The sequence below is a fragment of the Staurois parvus genome, unplaced genomic scaffold (assembly GCF_062004578.1).
Source record: "Staurois parvus isolate SC_StPar_1 unplaced genomic scaffold, SC_StPar_1.0 ptg000746l, whole genome shotgun sequence".
Lineage (NCBI taxonomy): Eukaryota > Metazoa > Chordata > Amphibia > Anura > Ranidae > Staurois > Staurois parvus.
Genome location: NW_028318542.1, coordinates 2335213 through 2354983, shown reverse-complemented (window position 1 = coordinate 2354983; position 19771 = coordinate 2335213). Strand labels below are relative to the sequence as shown.

General features: G+C 43.6%; 2 protein-coding genes across 7 annotated transcripts in view; one reads left to right on the top strand and one right to left on the bottom strand.

Moving 5' to 3' along the window:
- LOC149445111 (cytochrome P450 2H2-like) overlaps positions 1 to 2922 on the top strand; it is a 43059-nt gene extending 40137 nt beyond the window's left edge. For all 6 annotated transcript variants that reach the window (XM_089654147.1, XM_089654148.1, XM_089654149.1 and 3 more), the window contains 2 exons: positions 319 to 460; positions 2170 to 2922. In XM_089654147.1, the coding sequence (XP_089510273.1) occupies positions 319 to 460; positions 2170 to 2351 (324 nt within the window). In that variant the 3' untranslated portion in view covers positions 2352 to 2922. The remainder of the gene's footprint in view (positions 1 to 318; positions 461 to 2169) is intronic.
- An 11760-nt stretch (positions 2923 to 14682) lies between these two features.
- The window catches only part of LOC149445110 (cytochrome P450 2C8-like), a 31151-nt gene continuing 26062 nt past the window's right edge, over positions 14683 to 19771 (bottom strand). The window contains exons 8-9 of the mRNA XM_089654166.1: positions 15108 to 15249; positions 14683 to 15004 (exon numbers count right to left, since the gene is read on the bottom strand). Coding sequence (XP_089510292.1) covers positions 14823 to 15004; positions 15108 to 15249 — 324 coding nt within the window. The 3' untranslated portion in view covers positions 14683 to 14822. The remainder of the gene's footprint in view (positions 15005 to 15107; positions 15250 to 19771) is intronic.

Below are 19771 nucleotides of genomic sequence, written 5' to 3'. Positions count from 1 at the left end.
GAGGCTCTGCAGCTTATGCATGTATTTGCAAATGTGTGCAAACTAAACCCCTTAACGTGAACTATTACACAGGATAATTTGGTTGGTTGCAGGCTGGTTGGTAAGTTGAGATGAGAATTTTTCTTTGTTATTTTTCCTGTAGTGCCTATAATTGGACTTTATGGTAACCTATTTCTGCTGCTTACTAAAAAATGTCATATCCTAAACTACAGTCTGCATTCCTTCCAGGCCTTATAATACCGCTTTCATATTAAAGCTTCCATTATTCTTGCCTGTATCTGTTTCCAGTTAACTAATTGTTTTCTTTTTAAATTTTAGGGAACATTGGTACTTCCAATCTTAACTTCTGTCTTAAAGGACCCAAAACAGTTCAAAGACCCTGATAAATTTGACCCTGGACATTTCCTTAATGAGAATGGCACTTTTAAGAAAAGTGATGCTTTCATGCCATTTTCTGCAGGTACTATGTTATAGTTAATTACAAGCAGGGCTTTTTTCAGCAGGAGCGCAGGGGAGCACTGTTCTGGCACTTCCAGCACTGAATGTATGTAATGGTAAGGGATGCTGGGGTGTGCTGGAGGGTCTAATGAAGCTGATTGTTGGGGGATACTGTATATTGTCACTGGGTAGATCTATTTGTGCAGGGAGATCTATTGTTTCTGGGGAGGTCTATTGTTGCTGGGGGTTCTCATGTTGCTGGGAGGGGTCAACTATTGAGGGAGTATTTCTAAAGTTTCTTTTGAAGCTAGCTGGCTACTGGGAGATCATTTGTAGCTATTGCTGCTGGGGAAGGGGGGGGGGTTATTGTTGCAGAGATCTATTATTTCCAGGGTGGATTACTGTTGCTGGATGATCTATTGTTGCTGGTGGGGGGTCTATTGTTGCTGGCTGCAGAGGATCTATTTTACTTCTTTTTTCAGCAGCACATTCAATACAAATTACTTAGCACCACAAAAAAAATGGTACTTGGATCTGTTTTCTCTAAAACGGGAAGTACAGTAAGCTGGGTAAGGGGGTGGAACCAAGGTACAGTGCTCAGTGGTGGTTATGGGGCAGAGCCAAGGGCTTACTTTGAAGAGGGGAGTACCTGCACCTATTCTATTAGAAAGAAAGCCCTGATTACAAATAGGCTTAATACACAAAGCTAACATATCAGGATTAGGGATGAGCTTGAATTTTCTCAAATCCTGTAGATAGCTGTCATTTCTGGAACAATGAGCTGTAGGGAGGAAATATCCAACCCTGCTTATGAACATTTAAAAAGGGACAGGTTATGATAATGACATCATTCACCTAATATGGCCTAATGCTTGTGTTAGGTCTAGTATGTCTCAAGCGTTCCCATCCATTTGTGGTCCTGAGGCAAGGAGTCTTTCGCCCACAGCTTACTGGCCCAGAAATAACGGCTAACTTCTGGTTATGTCTAAACTTAAGCCTGATCCTAAGCTCATCACTAATCAGGATCATTTTTTTTTATTTTCAAAAGTGACTGTTATTTTCAGAGTCTAGTGAAAATAAAACTTTATCCAAAAAGTTGAAGTGGAACTAAACTAGAAATGAGCTGAACTGCCCTGGGTTCAGTCTAAAGAGGGTTCAACGCACTACGAAAAAGTTTGAATGCCGAACCTGAAGCCATCTGTAATCAAAGGGAGCCAAATCTGTCAAATAAAAATGCATGTTATTTGGACTAATAGGTGAAGGGCACCAAAAAATAGCATGAAGGGAGAGGGGGGGCACTGCACTGAGAAAAAGTACCAAGCAGGCACATGCTTAGGGCACCAAAGGAAGGGGGCACCCCTGACTTTTTCCCATAATTATCCCACCCTTAAAGGATAGGTGCACTTATCCTTTTTGTCCCTTTGCCCTGAACTGACTGATTGCACTCTCCCTCTTTACAGATGTGTACTTACTACGATCCGACTAGCATGGCCTCAGCTTTTTATTTGCTTCCCATGCTGCACAGCTTTTAGAATTCAGAAAAGACACTTTTGCAAAACTTGTCTGTGCCAATGCCTGTGCTTAATGTCATGTCACTTAAGCAATGAAAGGGTTAAGGGGGCACCATAGTTGGGCTGTGCATAAAGCATCAGCTCCCTTAATCCAGCCCTGGCCTAAGCCTTTAGCAAATGACATGATTTTAATGTGTTTTTCCCCTCCCTTATTTTCCAGGAAAACGTGTGTGTATGGGCGAGGGTCTGGCTCGCATGGAACTCTTCCTTTTTTTAACAACCATTCTTCAGAGATTTACTTTGAAACCCACTGTGGACATAAATGACATAGACATTACACCTGAACCCAACAGCAATGCTACTAGACCTCGTGAATATGAAATGTTGGCTGTGCCTCACTGAAGGACCATTGTATTGGATATCTTGTTCATATTTCAAGAGCACCTATCACTTTTACAATTTTTAAAAAATAAAACAATATTATTATGGACTTTAAAGGTTTTCTGTATAAAGTTCTAAGTGATAGCACATGCTGGGGTCCTGAATTTATTTCATCCCATGGACATCATTTGACAAGAATCTGTCTGTCCACCCCATGATTGTGTGAGATACCTCTCAGGAAACATCATTGTAGCTTCTGCTAGGCCTGAGAATGGTATGTGAATAATTCACTGTAATATATAACATATCAATATGAAATAAAGAACCTGTAAAAGAGACCAATCTTTACTGTTAAAAAAATCTTGGATGCAGTGGCAGTAATGTAGGATTCCCCAACTGGGACATGGACGCATGGTTTGGTGAGGATTGTTTATTAAGGTGGAACAGTATATTTTATCAGGGAAAATAGCTTGTTAGGATAAAAATCAAGCATTGTTTCATAACAAATCCATTGAATTTATGGGAATGTACTTTGCTAATACCAGTGTAGCATTATAATACGGTGTTAGAAATAAATTAAACCCAAAAACAACCTCTATTGGCTTTAAATTGTCTATACCTGATAGTATTAATGTGGTCGAACTACAATAACAATTTTTTCTGTTGGGTCATAATAAATGCAGTCATTTTGTGGTGGATGTGGCAATAATGAGGTCTGGCCACCCCAAACCTGAGTCAAAGAACACAGTAGCACCCTTTTAGCACCCTTATATCTGCAACAAGAGTTAGATTCAAACCCATTCTGTAGGGTCAACAGAGATTTGGCACGTTCCGTACACCTGCCATACACTCCCAGCCTACAGATATCTTGAATTCCATTACATTACTTACATGGGTAAGTACAGAACCCTCAGTACAGACACCACCTTTCCCAGTGCTGACCTTCCAGTACAGATCTCCCCTTTCCCTAAACTCGCTCACCACACCAGAAGACAAGATTCAGTAGCAATTCAGAGTGAGGGGAAGTCCTCCCCTCGGCTCAGTCATGTGACCAGAGTAGGGAGGGAGGCTAACCCCTATCTCTGAATTGCCACTGTAACTGGTGCAGACTTTCTGGTGGTTCCACTGCAGTTTGTCCATTCTGAAAACATTTTGCATTCTTTACAGTGAATGTAGAGCATTCTGTGATTGGAGGAGATGAAACGTCACAATCTCCCCTCCCCATCTTCATTTTGGTAAATGTTTCTAGGTCAGAAACTTTTAGACAAAAAATGGTGAATAAAGCACCTGGATCAGATGGCTTACACCCATGTGTTCTCAATGAGCTGAGACTCTTTAATGACTGGTATGACTAGATTGATGCATGGCCAATGGGGTGCCTAAATTTAAAAAAGGGATCAAAGTCTTTACCAAGTAACTTCAAACCTGTTAGTTTCATTTATATAGTCAGGAAGATACCTGAGAGTTTGCTAAAAGAGTTTCTGTTAGAAAACAATTCTATAAGCATGAGTCAGCCTGAATTCTCAAAAGGCAGAAGTTGGCAAACAAATTTGCTTCCTTTTTATGAGGTGGGTAGGCTAAATTCTCCATTAAAAAAAATCACATAGAACTCATGACTATTGCACCAGAGATAGGCTCGTCCACTTCCCCATTACCACCATTACCGTTCCGCACCAACCCCCTTCCCCTTAACCAATTATACTAACAAAAGACATAACACCAATTTTGGAGTAAATGGCCAACATGGCCTTTTATTAACAACTCAAGTTACAATACACCAACCATTCCTTATAACAGAAACCCACATAATTGTTGTTGGTCTTCGAAGGCACCCCAAAACGATCCGAAATGCACCTGCGGACAACCATATACACTAGGCCTCCAGCCGCAACCAACCAGCTCAGAGACAACCATACCGTCCGCAGTGCAGCACCACCACCTTCCAGTTAAACCTTGGTTAACTGGGAATGTCCCCGGGCATCCCATACCACGGATGGGTCCCACACCATTGTTGTTTACCTTCCAAATAAGAACCGCCTCCAAAGACCAACAACCGCCACCAACCATTCCTTATAACAGAAACCCACAGAATTGTTGTTGGTCTTCGAAGGCACCCCAAAACGATCCGAAATGCACCTGCGGACAACCATATACACTAGGCCTCCAGCCGCAACCAACCAGCTCAGAGACAACCATACCGTCCGCAGTGCAGCACCACCATCTTCCAGTTAAACCTTGGTTAACTGGGAATGTCCCCGGGCATCCCATACCACGGATGGGTCCCACACCATTGTTGTTTACCTTCCAAATAAGAACCGCCTCCAAAGACCAACAACCGCCACCAACCATTCCTTATAACAGAAACCCACAGAATTGTTGTTGGTCTTCGAAGGCACCCCAAAACGATCCGAAATGCACCTGCGGACAACCATATACACTAGGCCTCCAGCCGCAACCAACCAGCTCAGAGACAACCATACCGTCCGCAGTGCAGCACCACCACCTTCCAGTTAAACCTCGGTTAACTGGGAATGTCCCCGGGCATCCCATACCACGGATGGGTCCCACACCATTGTTGTTTACCTTCCAAATAAGAACCGCCTCCAAAGACCAACAACCGCCCATGAACCAACATAATCCCCCCCTCTACCTGGAGGGACCCAAAACTCACCCAAACAGGGAGGGCGGGAGGGAAGCTCACACTCTTGCCGTCCAGCTAACTGACTCCCCCTCACAGAACCTCCCATCCTAAGGTGCAGCAAAACCCCACCTACACCAACCTCTACCAATCAGCTACCCCCCACTAACAATAACAAAATCCTCCTGGAGCTACCTTAACCCTTTCTGCTCTTCCTTCCCCCACTCTGGGCCTAGTCATGTATGCCCTGCGCTATTTCTTCTTTCTTTCGCTACGGGCATTTCTTTAGAGTTTCAATATTTAAAAAGACAAAGTAAATTACAACAGCAGTTGCAAGGTAATAACTGAGATAACATATTGGTGTCGAGGCTAAGTGTAAAGGTTCCATACATGATCCTAAACACAGTCCTTGTTAAAGTAGAACTAAAGGCAACTCTTTTTTTTAAATTTTGGCTAAAGTAAGGGACCATTATAATCCGTGTCAGTTTTTTTGCCGTCTGTGTACCATAGGACAGATTTCCATTTGCTTCCTGTTTCATAGCCAAAACAGGAAGTGAGAAGAAATCCTTCTAAAGTGCGGAAATCCTCGGATGACACTAGGGTCATCAGAAATAGTGTCCCCAAATGTAAGATTTTCCCTCCATTACTGTTCTGGTGTGACCCAGCAAAAAAAACAGAAAAAAAACTCCTACTGTCCCTTTTAAGTCATCAAAATCTGCAGTCACATGGCGCTCCAGTCACAAGTCTTATCTCTTCTGTTTACAAGAGGCAGGTCTGAAGCATTCAGAAATAATATTTCAAAATCGTTGAGCGGAGTTCCACCCAAAAGGGGAAGTTTCGCTATAAGCCTTTGTCCCCCGCTCCCCATTAAGGATTGGCACCTTTACGGAGCAGGGGAGAGCGGGTACCAGAATTTGACAGGTAACAGCTCCCACTTCCACTGTGATCGCCTAGGTCAGGGGTGGGTAAACTGCGGCTCTCCAGCTGTTGTGGAACTACATTTCCCATGAGGCATTGCAACATTACAAAACTGACAGTTACAGCTATGACTTGCAGAGGCATGATGGAACTTGTAGTCCTGCAACAGCTGGAGAGCCGCAGTTTGCCCACCCCTGGCCTAGGTGATCGGAAGCGGAAGTTGTCCTCCCCTTCTCTCTTCGTAGTCTTCTGGGACACGTGACAGGTCCCAGAAGACTATGGGGCCATTCACAAGGCGCAGCGCTTCTCGAGCATGCGCAGTGGGCACCTGGCTGTAAAGCCGCAAGCGTTCACAGCCGGGTGCCCACACTGAAGATACACCAAGGAGAGAAGACGGCAGGTGAAACCAGCCATGGTGAGGACACAGCTGGACCCCAGGAAAGGTAAGTGTCTGTATTTTAAAAGTCAGCAGCTACAGTTTTCATAGCTACTGACTTGTATATATTTTTTTTTTCAACTGGAACTCAGCTTTAAGCCTTGTTTAAACAAGCAAAACAAATTTACAGAAAAAGATATTACAAAATAGACAACAATATAAGAAATAAAATAAGAGGGAACGTGAAAGTACCTAAAGTTAAAGTTTAGGTAAGGCACCTTTTTTACATAGTTACATTGGTTCACCATTTTATCCCATGTAGTCGGGCTGTACGCGCACTGCATGGGTCAACTGTTTGTTTTTTCTAGGGGTGAGGAGAAAGCTAATACTGACCCGATCCTTTGTTTCACAGGAAAACGGCACTCCCCCCTTGTCCATCGGTGGACTATTCCCAGTCTATGGAGCCTGCTCTGGGCTTAATGATGTCAATGTAGCACCCTCCTAGATAGCTAGGGGGAGCTAGATTCCAAATTGTTAGTTAGAGGGTGAGCAGTACCCTGTGTAATAGCTAGAGGGAGGTTAAATTCAGGTCAGAGCTGAGAGGCTCTGCAGACCATCTCTCTGGGACTTTCCCCTGCTCTAGTGCTTTGGAGGAAACTCTAGAAGCAGTGGGAGGGAGTGAGGAGTGGCGGGTCTGCACTCTTGAGGGATCCTGACCAACAGGGCTGGTATAAGGGAGGGGCGGAAAGGGCACCTGCACTGGGCCCTGTCATAATCTGTGGTGAGGAGGGCGCACTGGGAGCTTCTGCTGCTTCTCTTGCCTGACAGGAGAAACTGTCATTCTCCTTCATATTATTACACAAGGTATGGTTTCCCCTATGAATTCTGAAATGCTGCATCTTTGATGCACTTTCAGAAAACACACTGTGTAATAGAATTTAATGAGAGCGCACCTAAAACCGCACATACATTCACACTGCAGACAAACTGCAGCACACCTGTGAGAAGAATTGTAACTTTCCTGACACCCAAGAAATCTCACTGTAGATTAGTAGATGTGTGGCAGTGCCATTAGCTGTTAATGGCAACCACCTGCATCTGCTAACACATGCCTTTTCACATGCACCAAAATACAAGGTGTCTATGCCTCAAAAGTGAGACAACAGGAGTCTGTTTAGAGACCTGATATTTCAACAAAGACCCTACAGGGCTGTTAAAAATGAAAAAAAAAAATTCTGAAAACTGTATAAAAATATTTAAAAACTAAATAATTAAGGCTTGTTCACACGTGTTTTGGTCTCTGAGGAGCGATTTGCATTCATATTGCTCTTCAGAGAGCATTTGACTTGCTGTAAGGTGGCATTGTATTGCCTCCCTACTGCCTGCTTTAACACCTTCAACCCTGCACTAGCATGCCGCCACTATGTGCATTGCACAAAATTGAGGGGCAGTTGCAGAGCAGCACCATTCACTTGAATGGGCCAAGTTTGACAAGGGGTATAATTCATGCTGCAGCTGTGAATCATGGGAAGGGGCTCACTCAGGCAAGGAAGCTTGGAAGCAAGCTCAGGATTTCACTGGCCCCAAGAGGGAGGACCACCTATGCAGCAGTGAAGGATCAGCCAACCTGAGTGCAGTCACTGGCCCATCTGCTCATAGCAAGAGAGACTGAGTGAGTAGACCTACACTCCCTGGGCCAGTAAGTGTCTTACCCAAAAAGTGACAGGCACTGGATCCCCTGCCCAGGGATTTCCCCATAACAGCTGGATAAGGAGTATCTAGGGTCTGGGGTGGTACACCAGGAGATGCTGGCTAGCTCTCCAAGAAGGAGAGTCTGTTCTTTTGCTGTTAAAGGGACTTGTACATAGTTCAGGAATATTAACCTCTGTTGCCATCACCCTTGGGCATCCCATACACCCTTCACCCCATACAAGTTCTAATTCCCCAAATAAAATCCAAAAAACAAGCGCAAGAACTGGCTACTGTTTACTGGATGCAAGTCTGTATGGAAAATACATGTTGCCTGATTGTGCAGGACTATAGGGGGACCAAAAACTCAGCAACTTCTATGGGGTAGTGCTACATCAGGAACAGTCCACAACTCAAGACCACTAGAGCATGGGGTGCAGGACCGGTCTTGTGCTGGAAGGATTGGAGGATTAGGTAAGCATATGTCCGCTCTCCTCTTGATTAACCACTTGACCTCTGGAAGGTTTACCCCCTTCCTGACCAGGGTATTTATTTGCTATTCGGCATTGTGCTTCTTTAACAGGTAATTGCACAGTCATAATAAAGTCAAAATATGAAACGCATTAAAAAAATAGTTTCTGGTACTGTGCAAAACATAATAGTGTCTCTCTGTACCAGTATTTGTGCAAACCTCAATCCTGTGCAATTCTGGTCAAAATAGTGCTCAAAAACATGTGCAAAACCATAGATAAGGTGCTATCAAACACATTTTGTGTGTGATCCTGTTCTCGTCTTTAAATCTTCTCTTGTGTTATCATCAATATTAAACATATAAAGCGTTCCAGATACAGTGACTCTTTTCAGTGATAATGTGTTAGATCACTCACCAGAAAAAAAATTACCTTCTTATCAAAGCATAGGTCACCACATCCTGAGGACATCTGGATAGACGAATTGCGTTGAGGCGTGGTTTAATACCAGTTCCAGTCAGGGCCGTCTTTATTGTGGGGGCAAAAGGGGCAGTTCCCCTGGGCCTAGTCATTGATGGGGGGCCCAAAGCAGTTGAGCTTCCACTTGAACCTGCACTGACGGCAAATAGTTGATAAGTATATTTGGCTATCACTAAGGAAATGAGGGTGGAATTGAATGTTATGAGTGCTGATGATTGGTTGGGTGTTATGTCTGCAGCCTGTGCAGTGATTAGCCAGCTCGGTAGGGTAAACCTTGTCTGGGAGGAGTGTCTGCCAGACAAGCTGCTGAGCATTGGCCCTCTGAAGAACTTCTTCGCCAGAAGGTTCATCGGGGTGTGCCTTGTGTTTGCCTGACATCCTCTGGACACTGTCAAGGTGAGACTGCGGGGGGGTCCTGTATAATGATGGGGGTAGTAGGAGGGAGGGGTCCTGTGTAATGATGGGTGTAGTATGGGGGAGGGGCCCTGTGTAATGCTGTAGAAGGGGTTCCTGTGTAATAATGGGGATACTATGGGGGAGGGGGTCCTGTGTACTGATGGTGGTAGTATGGACTGGGGGGGGGGGTCTTGTATAATTATGGATGTAGTATAGGAAAGGGGGTGCGGTGTAATGATGTAGGTAGCATGGGGGAGGGGTCCTGTGTAATGATGGGGGTAGTGTGGGGGAGGGGTCCTGTGTACTGATGGGGGTAGTATGGGGGGTGGGGCCCTGTGTAATGATGAGGGTTGTGTAGCGGAGGGGGTCCTGTGTAATGATGAGGGTAGTATGGGGGAGGAGGTCCTGGATAATGATGGTGGTAGTGTAGGGGAGGGGTCCTGTGTAATGCTGGAGAAGGGGGGGGGTCATGTGTAATAATGGGGGGTAGTATGGAGGAAGGGGTCTAGTCTAATGTGAGAGCGAAATTGCATGGGGGGGTAGGGTCCCAAGAAAATGTTTGCCCAGGGTCCAATCAATATTTAAGATGGCCCTGCTTCCAGTTGTCAGTGAAATACACGCCAGATCTTAGGAGAGCATAGTGGAGCAGTGGTGCTCCCCCCACAGGAGTAAGCATATGATCTTGGTGCCCAGAATATCCACTTCCGGACCAGCGACTTTCAGTTGTTATACCGGAGTGATATCTGCAGCTGCAAGCATCACCTCGGTACCATTATTTAGAGCCAGAAGTTGTCTCTCTTGTGCAAGCAATCAGAGTGGCTAACTAGCAGCTATCACTCACGATTTCTTGTACAAGCAGTGGGAGGGTACACCCTCTGGCCATCTTCTGTGGCTCTCTTAGAATCTTCTGTCCCAGCGGGAGCCCCGAGCGACCAGCCGGCACGTTTGCTGGCTGGCCAGAAAGCCGAACAAAGCAGGGATTGGCTTTGATTGGCTGGTTTTTATAGTAAACCTGAAGCAATGACCTGACATTATTTCTGGAAACTTTTGGTGCCATATTTAAAAATCTGAAAGCATTCAAAAATACAGATTTTAGTGTTTTTAATGCTTTCAGTGAAGAGGAGGGATTTGGGATCTCATAGACCCCAGATCCCTCCATAAAAAATACCTATCATGTGTTTGCTTTCACATGGGATGTTTCCATTATTTGTGACAGCAATAAAAGTGATTTAAAAAAAAAAAATTAAAGCAACAGTGTAAAAATAAAAAAAAAAAAATTTTTTAAAAGAAAAATAAAAAATTAAAGTACCCTTACCCCCCTATTTTTGCGCAAAAGTGAATGCTCACGTCATTCCTGCACACACGCAAACAGCGTTGGTATCGCTGTAAACGTCAGATCATGGGCAGTAAACATAACAATGAAAACTCTGCGCCACAGGCAAAGCCAAAAGAAACCAAAAATAAAGAAAACACAGATGAGTGTGATTATGGCTGCTGTAGTCTTCAAAATGTGTCTAACTTCCACATTAGTGAACCCTATAAATGTGTATATAGACTGCGCTGCCAAAAATGTGAACCAAAATTACTTAATTTGCCGTATGTGAAAATGCAAAGAATGGAAAAAAAAGGTTATATAAATGGACAATACAAGAAGATACAAATAATGTCCAATGTATCAGTTAGTCCCGTTCAAATAGTTGCTTGAAAGCCAAAAGATAGGTGAACAAGTGCTGGTGCCATTAGTAACAAAAAAAAACCAGGTGACCGCTTCCAGCTGCTCCAGGTGACCCCACATGGATTTACACTCACCATAATGGATGGACCTTCTATTAATTTTGGTTGGACCAGCTGTGTGTCTTGTTGCCAACTTGACCATTCACATATACTAGGACTGAGATTTATGTCTATGCAATACACTGCTACTCAAAAAACAGTATCAGGGAAAAGGTTAATTGTGCAAAGCAGCCAACTTTTTAAAATCATATAAACCTAACAATTACACCACACTCACATGTATATGTGCCTAGGGATCGGCACCAGGTACATACAGTGTTTGTCGTTAAGATGGCTGCCACCACCCCAAAATCAGAAGCTGGCTTGTGCTCCTGGGATGGGAAGGGATGGGATGTGATCTATCGGCTGGGGAACACTGCTTCAGCTAGTTTCATCTGTAATTGGACATCTTCAGGAAGCTAGTGTTCACCATGCACCAGACCACCTCTGTAAATCTAAAGTAGTAACCTGTAAAGGTTTTTAAAGTGTCACCTATGAATAGTAAAATTTTAATCGTTGATCACCGTTGCGTGGGTGTGTGCAGTTTTAAGCGTGACATGTTTGGTGTCTATTTACTTGCCGCAACATGAACTTTTATACTGTACAAAAAATTAGGTTATGTATTATGGTTTTTTTTGCAATAAAATTTAAAAAAGTGTTTTTTTCCCAAAAATTGCATTTGAAAAACCATTGCACAATTAACGTGTAACATATAAAAATGCAAAAACCACCAATTTATTTTCTAGGACCTCTTCTTCTTTAGAAAATGTGTTTAATCTTTGGGGGTTCTAAGATATTTTCTAGCAAAAAATTCTGATTTTATAATGTAAATAAAAAGTGTCAGAAATGGCTTGGGGCTGAAGTGGATATAGTCGCACTTTCATGTGAGAGAGTATTTGTTTTTTTATGCATGTTATTTTTAAATAAATGTAATGGTTTTATGCAGTGATCACACACATAATTTGAAAGCACTTTATTTATAGTTTTTCACAACTTTTTAAGCACTATACGTTTTACATGATAATGCAAGAGAAGATTTAAAGTTAGTTTGAAAGCACCTTATTTATGGTTTTGCGCATTTTTTTAGCACTATTTTGCACAGAATTGCACAGGATTGAAGTTTGCACAAATATTGGCACAGAAAGACACTTTTATGTTTTGCACAGTACCAGAAACAGTTTTTTTATGCATTTCATGTTTTGACTTTATTATGAAGGAATTTTATTCATATGAAAAATCACTTGGAATAATTTCCTTTTTTCCCCACTATATTTTCATGATAGTGATTCATTTTAGGTATTTTAAACTGTACTTTTTGAAATTATTTTATTTTGGCAAAGTTTCTTAAGTACAAACAGTCAATTTGATATCAAAAGCATATTAAATTGTCAAATGGTACAGCCATTAAGCACAGGATTGAAGTTTGCACAAATATTGGCACAGAAGGACCTTTTTATGTTGCTCATAGTACCAGAGACTGTTTTGTTACTCATTTCAGGTGTCTAATCTCCTAATCTCAAGGTCTATATGTGTCTGTTAGACTAGCATAGTCATTATGGTATATTTATGGGTACAAGGACTGTGACATGTGTGCAGTGTACATAGCAAGTATGCTCATATTGTTTTTAACCCATTCTTCCACTCCCACTGTTAGGTGTTAGAGACTTACATATCTACTATATGGTCTGAAGTGTAATCCCACGGCTCCTAACATCTAGTCTATAGTACGCATGGGCTGCTGGGACTCAGGGCTGCCAGTACTACCATTGTGGCAGTTTGATATGAGAAGAGCAGTTGCTTGTGGTGCAAAGAGTAAATGGTCTAGAAGAACTTGTGGCAATGGCACGGGACAGAGTTCCTCCCAAGCTGGTAACTTATACAGGCCCCACCTATAGTGGGGAATAATCTTGTCACCTCAAAGGGATGGCAGGAGGACCTGTGGTCTCAGGCAGATTTTCAGAGCTCGATCAGTGGTCCCCTGCACCCGGGAATGGCAGCAGCGATGGACCTGGAAGGGGTCTTCGGTAAGTATGTCTTACTTCATAGGAAAAAGTCTAGTAGGAATGGTTAGGGGTTAAAGGGAGGTATGGAAGGGAGGGGGCTATATTTAGTGTGCAGTAACAGCAACAATTGACTTCGCCACCAGCAACATAAGACTCCCCAGCAACAATAGATCCCCCAGCAACTTGCATCAATAGACCCTCCAGCAACCCTTGCCATTACATACATTCAGTGTTGGAGGTGCTGGAACTGCATTCCACCCATGTTCCTGCTGAAAAAAAGCCCTGAAAGTCAGCATAGGCAGGTGGGGTGACCTGAGACAAAGCAGAGAAATGGCGGCAGGGTGGGAGGGTCACATTTTAGGTTAATAGCTTTGATCAGTGGCTTTTTAACTGATAATCAGAGTTATCCTTTTGTTTAACAGAGTCTGCTGAACATTTATGCTACAGGTTCATGGTCACTGAAGTGACCATGAACGTATAGCAGAGGAGGAATGCAGGTCTGGACTTGGCCAGCTAGAAGCAGTGCTGTAGTTTTGTATGCCATATGGACCTGCCAGTGAAAGGGTTAAATAGGAGATCCCACATCATTCAAGCGCACTTTGAGTGAATGGCAGGTTAGGGAAAGAAACCTGCTGGTTAGGGACAGTGCTTAGTGCAGGAAAAGGTTCCTAGTGAGTAGGAACAACATAATGGACACTGTCTGGTCCTGTAGAACCATCTGAAGATCTCCTTCAGTGGGCTAGTTCTGCCTAGTAATACAGCATACCACCACTCCTCCAGCAGAAGTCCTCCAGAAACGATACAGTGTAATGCAGTACTGCCAAATAATTACTATAAAGCTTACTTTTTACTAAGTGCGAGTGTAGTTCCTCCCAAGTGGGTAACTTATACAGGCCCCACCTACAGTGGGGAGTAATCTTGTCACCTCAAAGGGATGGCAGGGAGACCTGTGGTCTCAGGCAGATTTGCAGAGCTGGATCAGTGGTTCCCTGCACCTGGGAATGGCAGTGGCGATGGACCTGGAAGGTATCTTCGGTAAGTATGTCTTACTTCATAGGAAAAAGCCTAGTAGGAATGGTTAGGGGTTAGAGGGAGGTATGGAAGGGAGGGGGTTATATTTAGTGCGCACTAACAGCACCAATTGACCCCAGCTCCAGTAACATAAGACTCCCCAGCAACAATAGATCACCCAGCAACTAGCATCAATAGACCCTCCAACAACACTTGCCATTACATGCATTCAGTGCTGGAGGTGCCGGAAGCCCTAGTTTAAAAAAATTGTGTACAGTATAATGATGTTTTTATTGAATTTTATTTATTGAGTGTTGATCGGTACCACTTAAAAATCCCTGGTGAGCAGTAGTTCAACTGGTTAGCAATAAAAACTAAACAAGGGAGCTAACCCTTCCCTGATTTATGCAAAGCAAAAAATTTGTTATAATATAAGAAAAAAAAACTAGAAACATTTTGCATAATCTACTTTAATTCTCAAGCTAGAGACATTTATGATTCCAGGCTGCTAATAATTAGATTGCATGGTAGGTGTTCATGTAGTAAGAACAGATGATCCTTCCTTCCACAGTCCACGTATAACTGACAACAGGATATTCACCCAGTGCACCTGATTGCAGTCCGAGCTCTGAATGTTTAAGCTGCAGTGAGAAGTTTGACCTACATTGCTGTAAATAGAAGCATCTTGAATAATGATCTTCTCAGTCTTGGACTTCGCCAATCTAACAGAAGATGAGTTTATCTGGGAACCAAACATATATCATAAGGCTGATGAATGGTACTGTTACTGTTGGGCAGAGGAGAGATGTCAATATCTGAAGGATCCTCATCAGATTTTAGGTGAAAATTTTGCAGGATAGTAGTAATAAATAGGAAGAGCTCCATTTTTGCCAATCCTTCCCCAATGCACATTCTCTTCCCTATGGGCAACAGAAAAACCAGGGCAGTCATGATGTTGACTGATATGAGATCTGATATGAGAAAAATCTCGTTACAATCCATCCATCCACTCCTTCTATTTACCTGTAGAAAATGGTATGAATGCCTCCTTTTTCCAGAATCCCCCCTTCTCATCTAGAAAATTATTTGGGTCAAATTTGTGCGGGTTCTGAAACTGTTTTGGATCCTTCAGTACAGAGGTCAGAAGTGGAAAAATAGTGGTGCCCTTCAAAAAGATGAAACATTAAGATAGCAATCTTGTTAATAATGAGAAAAAAATAATAATAGCAAAAATATGTAAAACAGTTTTCAAATTAGTTAAATAAAACTATGGCTCCCATTAAAAAATATGCAGCTGAACACTGGTATTTAAAAAAATACCTTTACATTGGGCCCCCTACACACAATGCAAGGGTTAACTGCTTGCTAAACCCTATTGCACACTAAATATGCCCCCTTCCCTTCCATGCCTCCCTCTAACCCCTAATTATTCCTACCAGGCTTTTCCCTATGAAGTAAGACATACTTACTGAAGACCCCTTCCAGGTCCGTCGCTGCTGCCATTCCAGGGTGCAGGGGACCACTGATCCAGCTCTGCAAATTTGCCTGAGACCACAGGTCCCCTGTCATCCCGCGGAGGAACTATGCGCACATTTAGTAAACAGTAAGCTTTATAGTAATTTTTTGGCAGTACTGCATTACACTGTATCGTTTCTGAAGGATGGCTTCTGCTGGAGGAGTGGTGGTATGCTGTATAACCAGGTGGCACTAGCCCACTGGAGGAGATCCTTGGATGGTTCTACAGGGTCCACAGTGTCCATAATGCTGCCCCTACTCACCAGGAACCTTTTCCTGCACTAAGCACTGTCCCTAACCAGCAGGTTTCTTTCCCTAACCTGCCATAGGCTCAAACTGCCTGCTCACATTTGGCAAGTGGAAATAATGTGGGGTGAGGGTGTCCCAGTCAGGGCCACCATCACAGGGAGCTTGAGCAGGAAAAGGACGTGGAGTCTGCGTGTGCAGCTGCCAGAGGAGCATATTCTTCCCCAGAAACCATGACCAACTCGGACAGTGTGGAGAGCGACTATATCCCTCTATCTTCTACCCTCTACAGCCACTGGTAGCCTGGTATAGTGATAAATTGAGAGCAGGGAGAGCAGCTTACACTGGAGTCAGGCTTTATCCACTCTGTCGCCCATCCTGTCATCCTATCCCCATTGCCCTCCTAGCCCCTCCCAACCCCATTGATAGACTGAAGAGGGGATAGCCTGCGATTAGGTAGGCCAATGAAGAGGGAGGGACAATAGTCAAGGCGAGATATAACAAGGGAGTGAATAAGTTGCTTAGTGGTTTCCGAGGTTAGGAACGGGTGTATCTTGGAGATGTTGTGGAGGTGAAGTCTACAAGATTTGGACAGATGGGAGTCTAGGATTACACCTAGCACCCTGGCATGAGGGGAGGGACTGATGATTGTATTATTGATCTTGATGGAGAAGAGCTCAGTTTTGGAAAGATTGAGTTTGAGGAAGTGGAGTGACATCCATGCCGATATGTCACTTAGTAGGTTAGTAATGCGAGAGGAGACCGAAAGGGTGAGGTGAGGGGTAGAAAGATAGATTTGTGTGTCATCAGCATAGAGATGGTACTTAAAGCCATGGGAGTTTATCAAGTGACCACAGGAGGAGGTGTAGATGGAGAAGAGAAGGGGTCCAAGGACAGAACCTTGAGGGACCCCTACAGAAAGAGGGAGTGAAGAGGAGGAGGCAGTGTTGTAGGTAAAGCTGAAGGAGCGCTGCCAAAGGTAGGAGGAGAACTTGGCCTCAGAGTCTCTGAGGCCAAGAGAGTGGAGTTTTTTGAGGAGGAGGGGATGGTCAACCGTTCCAAAAGCTGCAGAGAGGTCAAGTAGTAAGAGTATGGAGTAGTGGCCATTGGTTTTAGCAGTTAGTAGATCATTAGTGAGTTTTAGTAGGGCAGTTTCAGTGGAGTGTAGTGATCGAAAGCCAGACTATAAAGGGTCAAGAAGGTTGTTGTCAGTGAGGTAGGAGCTCAGGCGATTGTAGACTAAGCGTTCTAGGAGTTTAGAGGTAAATGGCAGCAGGGAGATGGGTATTAAGTTGTTCAGGTTGGTGGGGTCCAGGTAGGGCTTTTTAAGTATGGGAGTGATGTGTGCATGCTTTAGAGGGGAGGGGAAGGCACCGTTAGAGAGGGAAATATTGAAGATATGAGTGAGGGAGCATAGGATGGAAGAAGAGGGTGACCGTAGTAGTTGTGAGTGGACAGGATCCAGGGGGTAGGTAGTGAGACGGGCTTCTGAGAAAACCTTAGTGACCTCTTCGGTAGTAGCAAGGTCTAAAGAGGAAAGTGTTGAGGGAGGTTTAGTATAAGGTATGCTAAGTGGGATGGATGTCTGTGCAGTGGCGATGCCTCTACAAATTGCGTCAATCTTGTTTTTTAAATGATTTGCAATCTCGTGAGCAGTGAGTGAGGTATTGGGTGGAGCTGAAGGTGGAGAAAGTAGAGAGTTAAAAGTAGAGAAGAGACGATGACGACTGGATAACAAGGTATTAATAAGAGTGACAAAGTAGGCTTGTTTGGCAACATGAATAAAGGAATTGTATGTTAAGAAGGCAGATTTATATCGGGTGAATGCTTGTTGAGATTTGGTTTTACGCCACAATCGCTCCAGAGCACGACTATGTAGTTTAAGATTTCTGGTGTCGTCAGTCTGCCAAGGTTGTAATGGTCGGGGCCTGATGCTTCATGTTGTTAGTGGAGCAAGTGAGTCTAATGTGGATGAAAGTGAACTGTTGTAGACAGCAGTGGCCAGATCAGGGCAGGATAGGGGAGAGATTCTGTAATAGAGTTGGTCAGTTGCAGAGTGGAAAGGAGCAGGGTTCAAGTTGCGAAGGTTTCTGCGGGTAATGGTTTGCTGCTTGGAGGGATAGGTGTTTGAAGACGAGGACACTGTGAAGGTGATGAGATTGTGATCAGAGAGAGGAAAGAGGGGGTTTGTGAGGTTGTAGGGAGTGCAAAGATGGGAGAAAACAAGGTCTAATGTATTCCCATCAGAGTGAGTGGAGGACTGTATACATTGTGCTAATGCAAAAGATGAGGTTAAGTTGAAGAGTTGGGATGTAGCCGGGTTGTTGACATTAATAGGGATGTTAAAATTTCCGAGAATGATAGTGGGTAGTTCAGAGGAGAGAAAGTAGGGTAGCCATGCAGAGAAATCATCAAGAAAGCAGGACACCGGTCCAGGAGGCCAATAGATCACTGCAATCCTCAGAGAAATGGGAGAAAACAGCCGGAGACAAAAAGGTCATGGACAGAGGTGAGCTTATTACAGAGAGAGCAGGCATTCCAGAGCGCACATGAAAAAGGGAGGATGGTTTTTGGGAGCACGGGCCTGATATTAAGTTGAGGGGATTGCGGCTATTCCCAGAAGAAAGAGGATGCCTGGTGTGGGGGTGAGATACTGGAGGATCAGGGTTTGGGAAGATATCCCCAGATGTTAGGAGAAGAAGAAGGGTGAGGAAAATAAGATGGGAGTGGGATGTACATGAGTGTATATGCCTTCCAGTCCTGGTGTTTGGGTCATCAGGAGAGTAAAGTATCAGCAGGAGGTGATGAGAGCAGTAGTAGGGAGATGGTAGCAGTGAGGGTGAGATGTACACGTTTTGGATGTAATATGAGGGCCTACCTTATCTATCCAATTATTTGTATCTGGATAGGATCTTGCATTACATACTTGTTGGTAGACCTAAAGGAGATTGCACAATCCAATTGTAAATGTGTGGTGCTAAGCTTTAGGCTACCTACAGACATTGTTTGTCAAATTTGTGAAAAATCTATCATATAAAGATTTTTTGATAATCAGTAACATTAAAGTGGTTCTAACCTCAAAAGGTTTTTCCACTTTAATGCATTCTATGCAATAATGTGATTGTGAAGCTTTATATTTTTTTCATTAAAAAAATAAACATGTCATACTTACCTGCTTCATGCAACAGTTTTGCAAAGAGCAGCCCCATTCCTCCTCTTCTGGGGTATCCCACGGGTGCCCCAGGCTCCTCCCCCCCACCTAGTGCCACATAGGAAGTCACTATTCAGACACACAGTCTGGCTCGACCCTGCCCTTCTTCATTATGCTCACAGGTTTTGACTGTAGAAGAAGATGAAAGAAAGAGCGCACAAACCTTGCGCATTACCTCAATAAATAGTGACTAATTTTATTATTAAGGAAATATACTCACAAAGTGATGGTTTAACAGGCATAAGTAACCATAATCCACACAGGGTTACAGGTAAATCCAAAAGGGGGGGGGAAGGGGAATGAAGGCTAATGCGTTTTGAAGGGTGCTCCCTTCTTCATCAGAGCTGGGTTGAGCAGATAGGGACTTCAGTATGGCAGAGTTCACATGGCAAGGAGACATTCAGCCACTGAGTGTCAGTATTACAGCAGTTCAGCCTGTTTAGGGATCACCCTTTGAATCGCGTTAGCCTTCATTCCCCCCCCCCTTTTGGATTCACCTGTAACCCTGTGTGGATTATGGTTACTTATGCCTGTTATACCATCACTTTGTGAGTATATTTCCTTAATAATAAAATTAGTCACTATTTATTGAGGTAATGCGCAAGGTTTTCGCGCTCTTTCTTTCATCTTCTTCTACAGTTTTATCAAGCTTCCCCAGCTTCATGATAGCGCTGCACAACCTCTGATCACCAGCGGATGAACACGCTGCTTGTTA